This window comes from Electrophorus electricus, unplaced genomic scaffold, assembly GCF_041902795.1.
Source record: "Electrophorus electricus isolate QZ-2024a unplaced genomic scaffold, ASM4190279v1 Scaffold29, whole genome shotgun sequence".
Classification (NCBI taxonomy): domain Eukaryota; kingdom Metazoa; phylum Chordata; class Actinopteri; order Gymnotiformes; family Gymnotidae; genus Electrophorus; species Electrophorus electricus.
In genome coordinates this window covers 51,310-69,914 of record NW_027658572.1, presented here as the reverse complement: position 1 = coordinate 69,914, position 18,605 = coordinate 51,310, and the positions used below count along the sequence as shown (strand labels likewise).

General features: G+C 42.4%; 2 protein-coding genes and 1 long non-coding RNA gene across 3 annotated transcripts; 1 reads left to right on the top strand and 2 right to left on the bottom strand.

Moving 5' to 3' along the window:
• The first annotated feature begins 778 nt into the window (after nt 1-778).
• Nucleotides 779-8,007, top strand: LOC145655597 (homeodomain-interacting protein kinase 1-like). The gene is made up of 10 exons (XM_081709090.1): nt 779-896; nt 3,884-4,299; nt 4,630-5,003; nt 5,663-5,786; nt 6,214-6,333; nt 6,454-6,540; nt 6,841-7,022; nt 7,168-7,398; nt 7,655-7,781; nt 7,909-8,007. The coding sequence occupies exons 1-10, from the start codon at nt 779-781 to the stop codon at nt 8,005-8,007; spliced, it is 1,878 nt and encodes a 625-aa protein (XP_081565216.1).
• Nucleotides 8,008-9,359: 1,352 nt separating this feature from the next.
• LOC145655614 (uncharacterized) lies at nt 9,360-11,080 on the bottom strand. Its single transcript, XR_014121647.1, has 2 exons — nt 11,020-11,080; nt 9,360-9,908 (listed from the first exon to the last, which is right to left on the bottom strand). It is a non-coding gene; the product is annotated as an uncharacterized LOC145655614 (long non-coding RNA).
• Nucleotides 11,081-11,507: 427 nt separating this feature from the next.
• Nucleotides 11,508-18,163, bottom strand: LOC145655617 (ubiquitin carboxyl-terminal hydrolase 29-like). Its single transcript, XM_081709108.1, has 6 exons — nt 18,051-18,163; nt 12,827-12,904; nt 12,435-12,605; nt 12,056-12,187; nt 11,807-11,933; nt 11,508-11,648 (listed from the first exon to the last, which is right to left on the bottom strand). The coding sequence occupies exons 1-6, from the start codon at nt 18,161-18,163 to the stop codon at nt 11,508-11,510; spliced, it is 762 nt and encodes a 253-aa protein (XP_081565234.1).
• Nucleotides 18,164-18,605: the final 442 nt, after the last annotated feature.

The following is an 18,605-nucleotide window of genomic DNA, read 5'->3' as shown; positions in this document are numbered from 1 at the left end:
GCCATTTCCCACCACTGGATGAGCCCCAGAGAGAGCGAAGGATCCGCGGCCCACAGGCTGCTGTCAGAGAAGAGCGGCCCCACTTCAGGCAGGTGGCAAAGAGCTATAATTACAGAGCATACCTAAAAATACACAAATGGCATGCTTTGGAAAAATAAATATAAAAATTAGTGAGGGTCACCCTGACAGCGAATACATTTGTTTCTGTGTTTTTAAAAGTTGATTTTATTAATGAAACCTGTTTAGCATTACCGATATCATAACACCAGGTATGTACACCGTGTTCTAACGCTGTTTTAGGGAGAAGAAGAAGGGGAGCTTGACTCTGGTGCAGTCTCTGGCCCAGAACCACACTGACATCCTGCTTCCCAAGCTCCACGATGTGTGCCTGACTGTGGTCCAGAGGGGCCCTCTCAGGGACAAAAGATTCTCTAATCAAATCATATAAACAATGGCCCAAAAAGGAGCTTCGCATTTTGCTGTCCGAGCTGGAATTGCTCTGTTTTGTGACCAAAATGGTTCTAACCTGATGAAGAGTCAATTTGGAATGTTCTAGCGAGGAATATCTTGTCCTTAAACATGGTAGGTAGTAAAAACTGATGCTTTTCCTTCTCTGACACACCAAGTAAATCTGCCACATATCGGATGAGTCCGATAGGCGTGTTTAAACAGGCACATCCCCATGGAGTGCCTGAACACCTGAGCCCCATGTCCACTGTCTCAGTTGAAGAATCTGAGCTCCATGGTGTCGCGTGCTTCCATGACAACACTGGCGCACATGTCCACCGACCTGTGGAGGGCCATGGACGCCAAGGCGGAGTTGGTTGCCTGCATGCTGCCGCACAAGGCGGGCGAAAGCAACCTCTTCATCAGGGAGGACAAGGACCTTGCACTCGGTGCCATGGTGCAGAGCTGCTCGCCCACTCAGGTCATTCATGCTCTGCTGGCCGGGGAACTCAGGAAGGATCACCTCACCAACACCTCTATAAATTTGTTTTGAAAACGGTCATGCAGCCATTTGACCAAAATAAATTACACTGCCAAAAGAGACTTTTAGTAGAAGACAGAAACACATTTATAGTACAGCAGAGCCCTGCTACTACGAGGCAGTAATAGTGGAATCTAGACGCTATAATAGGTTCATAATAATTACACGCTATAATAGGTTTCCAATGTTGGGCAGTAGTTTAGCTGGGGCCTGGGAATATTGACATACCTATCGATATCTTGGTGCCCTTTTTTTTGTTTTGGCTCCTCCTACAGGTCCAGCAGTCTGTGATGTCATCCCACGATAGATCAGGAAGCAGCTCCCTTCGTCACCAGCTCCCTGACCAGCCCTACCATTGGCCCGTGGCCTACTCGCTCGGCCAGAGGAAAGCCTGTATCCTTACCTGTGAGAGGAAGAGGAACACGGAGAGACATGAGGGATTCGGACATTGAACATCAGCTCGATTATTGAACTTGATTATTGTAGTTTCTGGGCTTATTGTTTGTTTTAATGCCTTCATTTTTTTTTAAAAATAGTGTTTTTTACAAACAGACTAACAAACTGTATTAAATGTATCTCAAATGCAATGTGTGATTAATGTGTTTAACAAGTTGATTGTTGTATTTTGAATTCCATGGGAGGTGTAACTATAAAAAATAGTTCTTTGGCACTTAGTGGCAGTATTTGTTCAAAACACATGTAACATCAAGCTCTTATGTAACCTTTATAGGATCTTCACCTCAGACTTTGAATTTTGGCTTAATTTAAAGGGATATTATGGGCTAATTGGAGCTAATTCTATAACTATAGTAGTGAACTGTATTACTACAGAGAAATCTTTTTGGGATTGTGTGTGTTTAAAATAGAAAACAAAAATTGAAACAGGTAATTTATCAGGTTTCAGATTTCCTGTTCTGCTGGACTGAGGGCATGTTGCTATATTGACAAAATCCAAGTAACTGCAAAATCTTTAAATAGTACAATATATAAACACAGGCAGTGGTAGTTCAGCGGTTAAGGTACTTGACTTGTTCTCGGAAGATTGCTGGTTCACTGCCACGTTGCCACTGTTGGGCCCCCGCGCAAAACCCTTAACCCTCAATTGCTCAAATCGTACTCAGTCATAATTGTCGCTTTGAATAAAAGTGTCAGCTAAATGACATAAATGTAATCAGCACAGTCAAAGATTGATTAACCACACTAAGTCCAATACTAAGAGACTGGTACAGTGGATGAGGCACAGAGCAGGATACAGCACTATTTTTTGCTTTCCATCAGCAAGTGCTACCTGGATGCAGTCTTGCTACTTGGGGATTTTGCAGGCTTTGACTCCTTGGGTGTGTGATGAGGATTTTGCTTCAGTTAAACTCCTCATGAACATGTCTGACAAACCTGCACGTATGCTCTACCAGGACCTCATTTAATACTTCTCTTTCAGTAACTTGGAGCCTGTGGTTTTTGTTTGCTATTTCTGACATAACTGGGCAACATTTTACATTTAATGTATATATGGAATCCACAGAATCTATACCATAATACTGTAAAGAAATAGTATACTTTATACATTGTAGCTAGTCCATGCTAGAAGCTCCCAAACAACTCCACATAAACTTCAGCTCAAATAAGCCTCTTCCTTTCCATGATGTCCAAAAGTATTGGCGTTCAAATCATTCTTATGGCTGCATGAGTTTCGCCAAACAGCGTCAAATAAATGGGAAGCTGATTGACAGCACGCGGACCTTTAAACGGTTAAAAGGAGAACTAAATAAGACAAGTGAAGGGTCTACGTTTTCATCTACACCTCCTCCATTTGTTGAAACAGCTGCCTTTCACGCCACTTGCCCAGGAAACATATGAAGTAAATAATAGTCACCCACCCCACTTTTTATGTAATTGAATTTTCTTTGACAAAATCTGAAGTTATCTTATACTGGAAGCATGTTTTAAAATGCCATTTAAAATGACAGGCACGATTGTTGTGGAAATTTACCAGAAAAGCACGAAATATTTAGCGTGGGATTCTGGAGAACGGATGCATGTAGACGGCTGAAATCGGTAAGCAGGTACATGTATTAGTCCTAAGAAATGTTATGTTGATAAATGTAGTACTTAATATTCGATGCTATCAAGTGATTTATATGAGTCTGCCAGTTTGGGCCCGTAGGTGCAGCAGGCGGACAAGCAGACACTAGTTTTGATTATGTCTGGACAAAGAGTAAAATAAATGTGAGCTTTTATCTTGTCTACTGGCGAGGTTCAATACGTGCACTTGAAATTCCATTTTATGACGTTACACCTGTCCATGTCACCTTGTTGCCATGGAACGAAGAGTCCGTAGAGTAGCGAATTGATATTTGGTGGAAATCTTCTCACTCCGGTCGATATAGCGTGCTAATAATTTCAATTCTTTAAATTAAGAACCACAGAACAACATGGATGATCATGAATTATATCCGTTCGGTTTTCTTGAGCCTTCTTTCCGTAAGGTTAAAGGTGGGAAAATAATCAACACTGAGGGTAAGTTATGAAGTTAACTAGCGGTTAGCGTTAGCGTTAGCTAGCTAGCGTTAGCTAAATCATAGATCGTGTTGTTGTTGTTGTTGTTGTTTTTTTTTAAATCTGCTGTTTTAGTTTTAATTTTGAATATAGCCCCTAACTAGATCTGCATAGCATTCCTTTGGTTAGTGGCCCTGTTTTCATCTTTCCCTAAAGGAATATTCTCTTCCCCTTCAGATTCCTCCAGTGGGATCGCCAAGAAAGTAAAATTCGAGAGCAATTACTACCTGCGGAGTCCTGGTCCTCGGATTCGGCCGGGGACGCCCTGGCCCTCGGATCCAGGGTTCAGTTCAACCGATGGCTTACCTGCCCTGGTCTTTTCCCCCTCTGGAGCCTCAGACAAGGCTGCGTCGTCGTCCAGCCAGCGGGGAGAAGACGCCCGTCAGAAGCGGTGCAGCCTGAAGAGGAAGAGAGAAGGGGAACACAGCAGCGACAGCGTACAGATCCTGGAGGATCTCTACACCCCTTCGTTGTCCAAGCGCGTGGCCAGGAGCGGAACAACCACCTCTTCCACCCAGTCCATTGCGTACTCCGGTTGTACCGCAGATAGCAGCAAATCGATAAGTGATTGCGAATACCAGCTGGTGCAGAATGAAATCCTCTGCTCTGCCTCCAACAGCTACGAGGTTCTGCACTACCTTGGTTGTGGAAGTTTTGGCCAGGTGGCCAAATGCTCCAAGAAGGACACCAATGAAATGGTTGCCATCAAGATCCTGAAAAACCATCCATTCTTTGCTCGACAGGGTCAGATCGAGGTGGGAAAGTTTTGCCTGCTTTTTTGGAGCTTTTGATATGGAATCAGCTGTAGCCCCGATTCTGTTTGTTGGTATCAGATGTGCTAACTCACACTGTGGAATCTGTATACAGCCAGGGTAGCACAAAAACACTTGTGTTTGGTATCAGCACACTAGTTCTAATTTTCAAAGCATCAGTAGGAACTAGTTCAGATAACACATCGACAGCTTGAAGCTTACTATAAAAAGAAGGCTTAGCTACAATTGCATAAGCCATACCTGTTTGGATGTGTATTAAAAAAAAAAGTGCAGAAAAATTAAATCTGTCTTTCCTCATTTGCTCCTCCTCAGGTGAGCATCCTGAGACGGCTGAGCAGGGAGAACGCAGACGAGTTCAACTTCGTGCGTGCGTATGAGTGCTTCCAGCACAAGAAGCACATGTGCCTGGTGTTCGAGATGCTGGGGCAGAGCCTCTACGACTTCCTGAAGGACAGCATGTTCAGCCCGCTTCTGTTGAAGTGCGTCCGGCCCGTGCTGCAGCAGGTCGCCAAAGCGCTCATGAAGCTGAAGAGCCTGGGCCTGATCCACACCGACCTCAAGCCCGAAAACATCATGCTGGTGGACCCCGTCAGGCAGCCGTACAGGGTCAAAGTCATCGACTTCGGCTCGGCTAGCCACGTCTCCGAGGCCGTGTGCTCCAGCTACCTGCAGACCAGATACTACCGGTGAGGGACACGTGCTGAGGCGTGTTAGAAATAAGTGTGCACTTGTTGCACTCGAGTGTGCTTTAGAGTAGAGCTGCACATTTTGGCAGTTGCGATGACCCTGCTACACATTAAAATCGTGATAAGCATTACAGTTAACTGGAGCACGACTGATTCATATTTGATTTATAAGTGGTTTAATTTTAGTGATTCATGTGAGTGCTGTTATTTAGCAAAATACCTGATGAACCCTCTTCAATGTCTGAGATTAGTTAAGATGCTCCGAGTTGCAGGCTTTGGTAATATTAGTATTGGTCATGTCTGTACAAAACTGCTGTTGCATTGTAGCTATACCGTTAATTAACCGTGTTGTTTACCGAGTAACAGTGTTTAACTGCATTGATACTCTGTATTTACTTAATGGAAAACAGAACATCATTGTAGTGTCAGTGCATTTTTGCATATAGTTCCATGTTAGAATAGTGGGTGTGTAATGTAAAGTGGTGTGTAGGGGGGAAAAAAAAACCTGGACTCATCAACAAAATACTATTTAAACCTTTTACATTTTCATGAATGAATTCAGCACCGTTTGTGTTAAAGCAATTGCCGCCGAATCACCACAAACTACGGAATCAGCCGAGACTGATTTCATGATGGCGATATCTGTGTTTTTGGTCTAGGTCACCTGAGATCATCCTGGGTCTCCCTTTCTGCGAGGCCGTGGATATGTGGTCGCTGGGCTGTGTCATCGCCGAGCTGTTTCTGGGCTCCCCCCTGTATCCGGGAGCCTCTGAATATGATCAGGTAAGCACACGGGCCTTTGAGCTGTGCCTAGTCTTTTTCACGCATCTTGGGCTTGGATTCACGGAGCTCTGTAGAATTTCGCTGATTTGGGGTCGGTTCTTTCACTTTCTTTTCACACTTTTCTCACTGTGTGATGAAGACGTAAATCTTGTTTGTGAAAAGAGTGGCGTAGTGTTGCTAATGGAAATGGCCGTTCTTCTAAATATGCAGTTTGTTAGGGAGTCCATAATGGCTAGCAAGGAAGAGAGTGAATGTATGGTTTGAGCTTTTAGCTACTGCTTTGGCTAGCTTATTTTTAGGAATAATATAAATAAGAGTTTCTATGGCCTGTTTTTCTTTTCTTTTTTTTTTTATACATGCATTTTGAAAATGGAAGGATGAACACAAAATAAAGTCGTAATCCTCTTGCCGTGTGGTGTCTCTGCAGATCCGTTACATCTCCCAGACGCAGGGCCTACCAGCAGAGTACCTGCTGAGCGCAGGGACCAAGAGCAACTATTATTTCCACAGGAGCCCTGACTCCAGCTGCCCCCTGTGGAGACTCAAGGTTTGCCAGTCTTTAAATGCCAAATACCATGTGTTTGTTTCATAAGGGATGTAACTTAATGATGTCATGTAACTTTATGGTGGAGCTGAATGGTTGATTTTTTTTCTTTCCTTTCTCCAGACGCCTTCAGAGCATGAGGCAGAGCATGGCATCAAGTCCAAAGAGACACGGAAGTACATTTTCACCTGTCTTGACGACATGATGCAGGTTATTTTGGCTTTTGTGCACATAACTGTACGCATTGCTTTACTGTTGTGATGTGAATTTGAAGAACGTGAGAAACAGCTTCCACGGCTCACGTTGTAGAGCAGGTTGAGCAAGGTGCTAGCTCAAAGGTCGAGCGTTCGTGCCGTTATAATGAGGAACGCACATGAATCGCTCTGGAGAACGGCATCTACGAAAGGCAGAGCAATGCATAGTAACTTGCTGCAGAACTTGCTGCGTCTTAGGTGGATCGGTGCCCTCTGCTGGTGTTTAATATGACTCACCCCTGGGTCTCTCACGCAGGTCAATGCGACCAGTCTGGAAGGCGCAGACGTCTCGGCGGAGAAGGCAGACCGGCGGGAGTTCATCGACCTGCTGAACAAGATGCTCACGCTGGACGCTGACAAACGGATCACGCCGATGAAGGCCCTGAAGCACCCGTTTGTCACCATGAGCCACCTCCTCCAGTTCCCTCAAAGTGCCCAGTGAGTTGTTCCAGGCCTTCCAATCTACATGTCACAGTTTTTAAAAAAAATTAAGGAACACCATCTTAATTTACAAATCCAAATGGTAGTACTGTAACTTGCCCCCCGCCCGTGTCTCTCTCTCTCTCTCTCTCTCTCGCTGCAGTGTGAAATCTTGCTTCCAGAAAATGGAGATCTGCAATCGGCAGTGCACAGGGTGTGATGGCAGCAAGAGCCTGTTTGGCAGTGGGGGTGGGGCGGGGGGCGGGGCCAGCACAGCTGCCAACCTCAATGACACCTTCAGCAGCTGGCTCGCCCAGCACAGCCAGGTGGGACAACCGGCACAGCAGGGCGGGTTCAAGAGGTCAAAAGATCGCCAAGCAGAGAGCCGGGCTAGGTACTCCCTGCTTCTTATTGCACTTTATAATGGCTGGCATTAACGCTAAAACTCCACACTAATTCAGTGCAAGGGAACCCTAGAACAGGACTCGAGACCTACTGGTCTAGTGTGTGGGTCTGCATTGTGGGTACAACTGTTGTAACAAGTGCTGGATGGCTCTGTGGCATCACACTTTGGTGATAGGTTGTGTGTGTTCACTCGAGTGTGCAGTGTGTGTTGAGAGTGTTGACGTGCTCCTCTGACCCTGTGCCAGACCTGTGTCCTCCCCCGTGCATGGCATGGGCGACGCATCGGAGCCCATTATCATCTCTGACACGCCCAGCCCAGCTATGAGCGTCATCATCATCTCCAGCGACTCGGAGGACGAAGATGACACCAAAGTCCAGCCCACCAGGTGCCCTCGCCTCGTCTTTTTAAAGCCATTATGAAATCCTTCCTAACACTTTCCTTGCTGTCACTCATCTTGTTGTTTAACCCTTCCTTCCCTTCCTTGGCCCCAACTCCCAGCTGCGGCGGGCGAACGTCATGAGCTGGGTGACGGCGCAGCACTCCGACATGTCCACATACATCCCGCTCAGCCCCAAGCGTCTGCCCAAGTTCGTGTAGAGCGCCACCAACCTGCCCAAGTGTTTTTTTGTTTTTGTTTTTTTTTACTTTGAATAAAAAACTTTGAATTGAAGTCGCTGACTGTGCCATGCCTTTCTGTGGGAGGCCCCATTTTTAACATTTTTTTTAACAATACCCATATTTTTATACATTTATATTTTGATGTTGATGGTTTTGGTTCTGTGTGAAGTTAAAATATTTTTTTATGCTGCACTTGGCCTCAATTAATGTATTTTAAACATATTGGATGTGAGTCCTTGACCAGCATGTCAATAAAGCTTCATCTAGTTGCTCTTGTCACAATGTGTTCAGTTCTTCTTAAAAGGGTAACATCGCAATTCTAAATTGTATTACAGTAAAGCAAAACATTAAAGGTTATTTGGTTGTACTATTCTATTGATCCTATAGTCAGTGGCTATCAATAAGAAATGATCAAGCACAGTTTTATTGGGTGTGTGTCTGGAAAGAGAACTACAGCTCCCGGCGAGATTTTTGGTTCAAGATTAATCATCATGCAAATTATTGTGATTAACGCGTTGTCTGTTTAATGAAACTATTATACTATAAATCTAATATTTTAATAGGGCTGGCAACTTTCTAGATCCGATTACTACACGTGTGTGAAGTACAGGTGCTGTAGCTATACAAAATACAAATGTCCACAGTAGCCTAATTATAATATATGCATCCAAAATAAACACCAGAAGCCTGGACTAATGCTAATGTACATAAGTGCATTAAATCTAGGTAGAACTGTTCGATAGGTAGGATAACAAAACACTTGTCCCGCCATACAAAAGAAATGAGAGCGTGATAAGGACTCCAAGTCGCCACCAGATGGCGCCCGAAACCGCTTAAATGTATTCCAGTCGGAGATGCCTTTTACCTTAACATGCCAGGATACACACTCACTGGATGTTTAATCTTTCGAATGGGTCAGCTATATTTTTATAGTCAGGAAAGATTTTTTATTATTATTAATCAGTTAAGTAATTCAAGCTGTTGCATTTTGCTGAGTTGAAGGAATATTGCATAACCCTGTACTAGCCAAATAATTAGATTTGATGTGCTATTTTGTGGATTAATACCATACCTGGCATGGTTTTAATGGCACATGGTCAATACTTGCTGTCAAAATACAGAGGTTCATAAGGACCTCCTTCCTTCATAAGGAGACTCCTGTTTTTGAAACTGTTTCACGCTAACACCACTGTTTCTGCATACTAGCTCTTACTGCTTTTTTGCAACATGTTTATTCTTCGCCGTTAGCAATAGTTTTATCTGTGAGAAGTGTAGATGAATTGCTGTTCTGTGACGTGGGAGACAAGGCAGGATGCAAAGACGAGCCGTGGTTCACATGAGACAGATGTTTATTAACACACAAAACAAAATGAAACCAAACACGAAGAACATTAAGCACTAACATCGGAGGCTCGTTGCTTTCAGAGTCCTCTGACCCGGTCTATAAACCACAGGAAGGATCCTCATGGCGGGCCTCCTCCACCTCCACTGATGGATCCTCAGAGCGGTCGGATTCGGTGTCCGACCTGAGGCCGACGTCAACATACTCCTCACTCCTGCTGTAATCCTCATAGTCCTCCTGGTAGTCCGTGGGGGGAGAGTAGGACCCTGCAGAGTCAGACCCTGGATATTGGTAGTCGTAATCGTACGGGTCCCGGTAATCCAGTGAAGGTAGGCAGGACTCTGCAGCATCTGATCCTGGACCACCACCAGGGCCCCCCCAAAATCCTCCAGAGATACTCTCCCCCGATGTGATGACAGGGAGTGTTCCCACAAGCATGGAGGATTCTCCTGCATGGGTTGGGTAGAAGCAGCTACACTGCTTCTTCCCCTTTTTCTTCTTTCCCTTGGCTCGAGGCAACCTTCAACGGTCGGTGTTCCTGTGACGTGAAGCCGGATGCAAAGATGAGCTGCGGTTCAGATGCCACAGACGTTTATTATCATACAGAACAAGACAAAACCAAACACGAAGAACATTAAGCATTAACACTACTTAGAACATAACAGGCAGTCTTAAAACACAGCAAAGCAGCATACATGGGGTCAAACACTGACAAGCAACAACAAAACAAGGGTTTAAATATGTGTGCTCACAATTAAAAGAACTATAGACAGATGCTGGTTCACTCCTAACATCTGCAAATTAAAATACAAGTTGGTTATTTCTCAAAAAGGACTGAAGCTCTTCCTCTGTCAGTGAAGCACCCTGGTAGTGTTCTCATATGTGGCGATGGAAGTGACGTCCATGTAAATAGGTGTTTAATCCCTGCCATGTGCTACTTGGAAAAGAAATTAATCTTTTAGTATGAACAATGTTGGGGATAAAGAATGGGGACTTGTACATCTCCAATAGCGATTAGAAGACAATAACTGACACTAGGACACCTCATCTAAATATGTTGACTTGACAAGTATAGTATTATTCATGTTATAAATCTATGGCATAAAAATATGGAAAAAGTGTTTTAACAAGAACGCCAGAGGGGGCATTTACTATTTTGTGGAGAATAAAAAATGGCTCATTTTAATGGGTTAAATTTTTTTTAATTCTTTTACAGAGAGGGAAGGGTGAAAGGACTGAGAAAGAAGGTTAGCACCTGCCAACCGGTGCTGGGAGTAGGCCTCACTCACCTGTCATGCACAAGAGACCTGCAGTCCCAGGGCACAGTAAAGGCTAATTTACTCCCTACATATATAAGCTTGTAAAACTTGTTTCTGTTAGAGTGCTCCTAGACTGAGGTACCTACATTCCCAAGTCTGAAAGGTGAGATTCTACCTGTGCACGTAGAAAATCAGGTAGGCTGTTTTTGTCCTGCTCTTCAGGATGGCTGGCTCAGTGCTTCTTGATACTTTTAAGTCACTGAATGACAACCAGCTCTGTCCTTCTCCCTCAGCTGTGTCACTGATATAGTGGCCTGTCGGAGTAGTCGGTGGTCCTTAGTCATTTAATAGTTTCCACTGCACGTGTATAAATAATGTCAGATTACTCACCATGGTCCATGCTGTCACCTAAATGAGAAACCACCGCCTGGAGTCTGTAGGTGCCAGTGGGTGCACATTCCTGCAACAAACAAATACACCTTTTTTTTCATATGATTAACTGAAAACGCATCACGGATCGAACGCCATCTCTGTATTAACAGGCCTCTTTCATTCTCTCTCATTCTGTCTCTGTGTCTCTCTCAGCTTGCATCTCTCTTCTTTTTGGTCTCTCTCTCTCCTCTCTCCTGTTATGTTTTCCCAAATTCACACACACTCTGAGATTTGAAAGCTATGTGATGAATACAAGCTGAACTTGTGAGCATTTTACATGTTCATATTTAAGTTATGTATGTTATGAAACTTTCATGAATACTTTAAACAGAGATGTCCGGAGAAAGCGCCTACTCTCGGTGAGAAAATGTACTTTAAACAAACACGTTAAGACTGGTTAAGACCAGTCAATTAACACAAAGGAGATATGCAACAGTGATACCTAATTACCTGGTGCATGTGAGCACAGACTTGATATGAAACTCAAAGTTTGCCACAGGGCAGATGTAAGAGAAGAAAGAGGCCCTGAGTCTCTCTCCCTCCTCTTTCAGCTGCAGTAAGCAGAGCATCAGGAACTCATGAGCATCCTGTGGAGGACAGCACAGGAGAACATCAGAGGAGGATTTGCTCCTGGACTTCAACAGCAGCACGGTGAGAAAACAAAGGTGGCCGTGTGCAGTTCCTGCAGGGTACTGCGTGAGGTTCTGATGTGTTCTGAATGGCTGAGGGGGCCATTTAGCTGGACCTGTTCATAGTCCTCTTCGAATGCAGGGCAGCGGGCTGAAACACACTCAAGCAGGGCTCCCAGGAGCTGCACCTTCTGCTTTGTGCTGCGAGTGGTGAGCCGGGCCTGCTGCAGATCTGAAAAACATCTACACACAGCAACAGGGAGACCAAGTGGTTTATATCTCTGAGCATCACAGCACCTCCTTAAGCACTCATGATTAAACAGTTCATTTAGACCCATGTGAAGCCTCTGGTTCTGAACGGGTACCTGAGCATCTGGCAACTAGAAAGATCCATCAAGCAGGATGACTGAGCTCTGATGGGTCTCCAGAAGCAGGAGATACTCAGTAGGCACTGCAGAGTGGCGTTCATATAGCAGCTGTTCCCAATGTTGGGAAACCTAACAGGTCATCCATGTTAAAAATAGATTTAGTGCACAAGCTCTGAAACATCCAGGCCACTACATGTCAGTATAATGGCTGTTTCATAATGTGAAGAAGAACTGCTAAATGACTTACTGCTCATTTAATTACAATATGTTTGTATTTGTATAGGAGAAAAAGACTGAGCTTCACCTGTGTAAACTGTAAAATCATCTACTCTTAATAGGCTGTGTAGTAAAACGCGGTGTGTATTCTCGTCTTTACCCGAGCTGCCGAATGTTGAGGTGTTCGACAGCGGAATGGATGGGGGTGTGGCCTTGGCCCTCACCCTGACCAATCTGACGCCTCCTTTTACTCCTGAGGACGTGCAGCAGCTGTCGCAATAAATTCTGCGGCTGAACACGAGTGTCTGCTTGCATCAGAACAGCCGGAAACCTGAGAGACAGAAAAGAAGGGAGAGATGAATACACAGTGGCCAGTTATGCACAAAATGTTCACATAACAACCCTTAGACAGATAAAGGTGTGAAGAATGAAAAAGACAATGATGTTTTTTCTCGTTTTATGCCCCAAGGAAGTTACAATGGCAGTGCCATTGGGTAACCACCATGCCACACTTTTCTCTGCCACGAAGATGAATTTTGATAATGTACCCACCTCTCAATGCGCACGGAGTCCACATCTTTATCTGCAGCCTCTGTATAGAGAACAGAAACTTGGAGTAAATGATGTGTTCTGAATGGCTGAGGGGGCCATTTAAAACACAATCTCTTGCCCTGAAACAGTGTTTAGGGTGATTACAATGCTGTTTCAATGTGTTTAAAAGTCAAAGAAAAGATTGCAATGTAAAGATTCCAATTATAATGCATTACATTTTAGTCTAAAACACAATCTCTTGCCCTGAAACAGTGTTTAGGGCGATTACAATGCTGTTTCAATGTGTTTAAAAGTCAAAGAACAGAGTTGCAATATAAAGATTCCATTTATAATGCATTACATTTTAGTCTAAAACACAATCTCTTGCCCTGAAACAGTGTTTAGGGCGATTACAATGCTGTTTCAATGTGTTTAAAAGTCAAAGAACAGAGTTGCAATGTAAAGATTCCAATTATAATGCATTACATTTTAGTCTAAAACACAATCTCTTGCCCTGAAACAGTGTTTAGGGCGAATACAATGCTTGGAAACGCTGTTTCAATGTCTTTAAAAGGTAAAGAACAGAGTAGCAATGTAAAGATTCCATTTATAATGCATTACATTTTAGTCTAAAACACAATCTCTTGCCCTGAAACAGTGTTTACGGCGAATACAATGCTTTGAAACGCTGTTTCAATGTGTTTAAAAGTCAAAGAACAGAGTTGCAATGTAAAGATTCCATTTAAAATGCTTTACATTTTAGTCTAAAACAAAATCTCTTGCCTTGAAACAGTGTTTAGGGCGATTACAATGCTGTTTCAATATGTTTAAAAGGTAAAGAACAGAGTAGAATGTAAAGATTCCATTTATAATGCTTTACATTTTAGTCTAAAACACAATCTCTTGCCCTGAAACAGTGTTTAGGGCGAATACAATGCTTTGAAACGCTGTTTCAATGTGTTTAAAAGTCAAAGAAAAGAGTTGCAATCTAAAGATTCCAATTATAATGCATTACATTTTAGTCTAAAACACAATCTCTTGCCCTGAAACAGTGTTTAGGGTGATTACAATGCTGTTTCAATGTGTTTAAAAGGTAAAGAACAGAGTAGCAATGTAAAGATTCCAATTATAATGCATTACATTTTAGTCTAAAACACAATCTCTTGCCCTGAAACAGTGTTTAGGGCGAATACAATGCTTTGAAACGCTGTTTCAATGTGTTTAAAAGTCAAAGAAAAGAGTTGCAATGTAAAGATTCCAATTATAATGCATTACATTTTAGTCTAAAACACAATCTCTTGCCCTGAAACAGTGTTTAGGGCGATTACAATGCTGTTTCAATGTGTTTAAAAGGTAAAGAACAGAGTAGCAATGTAAAGATACCATTTAGAATGCATTACATTTTAGTCTAAAACACAATCTCTTGCCCTGACACAGTGTTTAGGGTGATTACAATGCTGTTTCAATGTGTTTAAAAGGTAAAGAACAGACTTGCCATGTAAAGATACCATTTAGAATGCATTACATTTTAGTCTAAAACACAATCTCTTGCCCTGAAACAGTGTTTAGGGTGATTACAATGCTGTTTCAATGTGTTTAAAAGGTAAAGAACAGAGTAGCAATGTAAAGATTCCAATTATAATGCATTACATTTTAGTCTAAAACACAATCTCTTGCCCTGAAACAGTGTTTACGGCGATTACAATGCTGTTTCAATGTGTTTAAAAGTCAAAGAACAGAGTAGCAATGTAAAGATTCCAATTATAATGCATTACATTTTAGTCTAAAACACAATCTCTTGCCCTGAAACAGTGTTTACGGCGATTACAATGCTGTTTCAATGTGTTTAAAAGTCAAAGAACAGAGTTGCAATATAAAGATTCCAATTATAATGCATTACATTTTAGTCTAAAACACAATCTCTTGCCCTGAAACAGTGTTTGGGGTGATTACAATGCTGTTTCAATGTGTTTAAAAGGTAAAGAACAGAGTAGCAATGTAAAGATTCCAATTATAATGCATTACATTTTAGTCTAAAACACAATCTCTTGCCCTGAAACAGTGTTTAGGGCGATTACAATGCTGTTTCAATGTGTTTAAAAGGTAAAGAACAGAGTAGCGATGTAAAGATACCATTTATAATGCATTACATTTTAGTCTAAAACACAATCTCTTGCCCTGAAACAGTGTTTAGGGCGATTACAATGCTGTTTCAATGTGTTTAAAAGGTAAAGAACAGAGTAGCGATGTAAAGATACCATTTAAAATGCATTACATTTTAGTCTAAAACATAATCTCTTGCCCTGAAACAGTGTTTAGGGCGAATACACTGCTTGGAAACGCTGTTTCAATGTCTTTAAGTGGGAGTTCATTCCACCATCTTGGAGCCAGGACAGAAAATGGTCTCGATGCTTGTCGTCCATGAGATCTGAAGCAAGGTATTTCAAGCCGAGCCAGACTTGAGGTTTGAAGTACTCCAGGTACGGATCGGGGTTTGACCATTGACCTAATGTATGAAGGGGATGGTTCATTTTTGGCTTTGTAGGCAAACATCAAGGTTTTAAATCTGATGCGTGCAACTAGAGGGAGCCAATGAATTATTACCATACTGAGGTAATATCAAGTATTATTCTTTAAGAGATGCTAACAGCTGACAGTGTGTGTTGGAACTCTACATAGACTATAGTTTGAATTAAATATGTGTTGTATCAACAGTTTTAAAAATTGAAAAAATATTATGTATTCAAGATATTCAGATATATTGCAGTATATTGTAAAGAATTCTCACAAAAATCAAAAATGAATTAAATAATATTTTCCAGAATAGTACGTATCAGCTAAGTAAACTTGTACATTTGCTTATTTCATTTTTAATTTATTTTTCTCTTTAAACTGTTATCATTGTGGTGACCGTTGTCAGCCAGAGGAGGATGCCTCCCACCTCCCCCCCGCCTTGAGTCTTGGTTCTTCTCAAGGTTTCTTCCTCATGCTCTAGGGAGCTTTGCCTTGCCACTGTCGCTCTTGGCTTGGACATTTGTAAAGCTGCTTTTTGACAACATCTGTTGTAAAAAGCACTGAATAAATACATTTTGAATTTGAATTTTGAATTTGAATTTATATTAGCTTTGCATAAATCATGGAATAAACATGAAGTTCTTGGTAATCATCTAAGACTTTGGACTGTATTGTATGTGATTACAGAAATTTCTTAAAGATGTTATATTTGTATCATAAAATATGAGCTGGACCCTCAAAAAAACAATGATAAATCTGATGCATGCAGCTACAGGGAGCGCAGCTGTGGAGTAACGTGTGAACTTCGGAAGATTGAAGACCAGTCGGGTTGCTGCATTCTGGACAAGTTGTAGAGGTTTGATGGCTCTTAGAGGAAGACCAGCAAGTAGCGAGTTGCAGTAGTATAGCTTTGAGATCACAAGAGACTGCACAAGCACCTGGGTAGCTTCCTGCGAGAGAAAGGGTCGAATCCTCTGTATGCTACAAAGGAGGAATCTGCAAGACCGTGTTAGATTAGAAACATGAGTTGAGAACGACAACCTATTGTCCAAAGTTACGCCCAGGCTACGGGCAGCTTCGGATGGTGATACCAGGGAGTTCTCGAAGGAAACTGTGAGGTCATGGTAAGGGTTGGGATTACCTGAGATGAACAGAAGCTCGGTTTTACTGGGGTTGAGCTTCAAGGGTTGGACTGTCATCCATGATGCGATGTCAGTCAAGCATGCTGAGATACGTCTGGAGACCTGCATGTCAGAGAGTGGAAAAGAAAGCAATAATCGAATGTCCTCAGCATAGCAGTGGTAGGACAAACTATGAGAAGATATTACATCACCAAGAGAACGAGTATACAAAGAGAAGAGAAGGGGGCCTGATACTTAGCCTTGTGGAACACCAGTGGAGAGTCTACACGGTTTGGATGTGGATCCTTTCCATGTCACCTGATAGGACCGTCCCTCCAGGTAGGACTGAAACCATCTCCAAGCAGAGCCAGTCACACCAAGCCTGGAGAGAACAGAGAGAAGAATGTTGTGGTTCACTGTGTCAAAGGCTGCTGAAAGGTCTAGAAGAATCAAAACAGATGACAGTTTGACAGCTTTAGCAGCATGAAGTTTCTCAGTCACTGCTATGAGGGCCATTTCTATAGAATGTGCCGGTTTGTAGCCAGACTGATTGGGATCATGCAGCTGGTTCTGTGTGAGAAAAAGAGACAATTGATTTTAAACTGCTCGTTCAAGGGCTCTTGAGAGGAAAGAGAGAAGTGATACCGGTCTGTAGTTGGTAACGCTGGAGCTGTCAAGTGTGGCCTTCTTCAGGATTGGTACCACCCTGCCGGTTTTGAATGCAGTAGAATGATACATTTCTCTATGATTTTGGTCTTTCAATAAGCACTGACTTTTGGTGCCTGACTAAAATATAGAGGACCCTTGAAATTTCACTTTTCAAAATATGCTTGATGGGTTTTTTTGTTCATATATTTTCTTACGTAAAATGTGTCCCATGAATCATGCATAATTACTTAAATTTTATTAATATTTTAAAGAACCACCACATGGTGGCAGCATGTGCATAACTATAGATTGTATATATACAGCTTATGTTCACAATGCAGTACGTCCTATCATCCACATCTTGAAAAAGCACTGGATAAAATTAAACGTCGCTTTTGGTTAATACTTTTTAATCACAGCTTCTTTGTATGGGGTGTTAACATGGCGAGTTTACAGCTGTAATTGGGACCACATAACAAAAAGATTATTACTTCTAACAAGGTTCAGAACACAAAGCTATGTTTTGATTATTGCTGTTAAAGTGCATGGGATGTCAATGTCAATGAGGAAAAAAATATTCTGCTTGAATCAATACAGGGCTGAGGGCATTCTCCGTTCAGTTTAAACCCGCGTGTCTTATAACGAAGCGTCTTTCCCATAGCAGGGTTTGGCCTGCAGGTACTGGGCCAAGAACACAAAATTCCTGAGTGACAGTACATGTTGAGAAGTTGCCTTTTCTCTAGAAGACACCACACAGGCAGTCGTGTACTGTCTGAAGTCTACATTCTTTAGGTGCATCCTCTCCTGGGATTCCATGTAGTCGCCGACACCCGCAGGTGTGCTGAGTCAGGCAGGAGTTCTCTAACCCCAACCTCAACCCCAACCTCAACCCTAGCATGTCACTTGTAACCTGCACATAGTAGTATCTGATGGCTTTCCACCAGATGCATGGCTTGGCCTACTTTATCCACTCAGAGATGCCTTCCATGTCCAATTCCTGGCATTCCACCAGCAAAGTCAGTGGGACGTAGACGTAGCCAACGGTGCGCAGGTTGTCACGGTACATCATAGCCATCCGTTGGTAGGCACTAGGACGTTTCATAGGCCCTCTTTATCTGAATGACATTATATTCTGCATCCTATGCTCAGTCAGGTCCAAAAACGTCTGATGGGTGCTCTGAAGAACTGAAGGGATTTTGTGCTGCTGTAGTTTGCCAGTGAAACAGAGTGACCTCATACTGCTGCACTGAGCTCCTATGACATTGTTGCAACTTCTCAGCAGAATTATTACCACACTGAGTCAATATCAAGTATTATTCTTTAAGAGATGCTAACAGCTGACAGTGTGTGTTGGAAGTCTACATAGACTATAGTTTGAATTAAATATGTGCTGTATCAACAGTTTCAAAAATTGAAAAAATATTATGTATTCAAGATATTCAGATATATTGAAGTATATTATAAAGAATTCTCAAGAAAATCAAAAATGAATTAAATAATATTTTCCATAATAGTAC

Coding starts and splice junctions, on each gene's coding strand:
- LOC145655597 (XM_081709090.1), top strand. CDS start 779: ATGTCCACCGACCTGTGGAGGGCCATGGACGCCAAGGCGGAGTTGGTT. Junction 5,004..5,662: donor CTGCAGACCAGATACTACCG/GTGAGGGACACG, acceptor TTTTTGGTCTAG/GTCACCTGAGATCATCCTGG. Junction 7,023..7,167: donor CAGTTCCCTCAAAGTGCCCA/GTGAGTTGTTCC, acceptor CTCTCGCTGCAG/TGTGAAATCTTGCTTCCAGA.
- LOC145655617 (XM_081709108.1), bottom strand. CDS start 18,163: ATGGCTATGATGTACCGTGACAACCTGCGCACCGTTGGCTACGTCTAC. Junction 12,905..18,050: donor GGCATCTCTGAGTGGATAAA/GTAGGCCAAGCC, acceptor TCAGCCATTCAG/AACACATCATTTACTCCAAG. Junction 12,188..12,434: donor CTCAACATTCGGCAGCTCGG/GTAAAGACGAGA, acceptor ATGACCTGTTAG/GTTTCCCAACATTGGGAACA.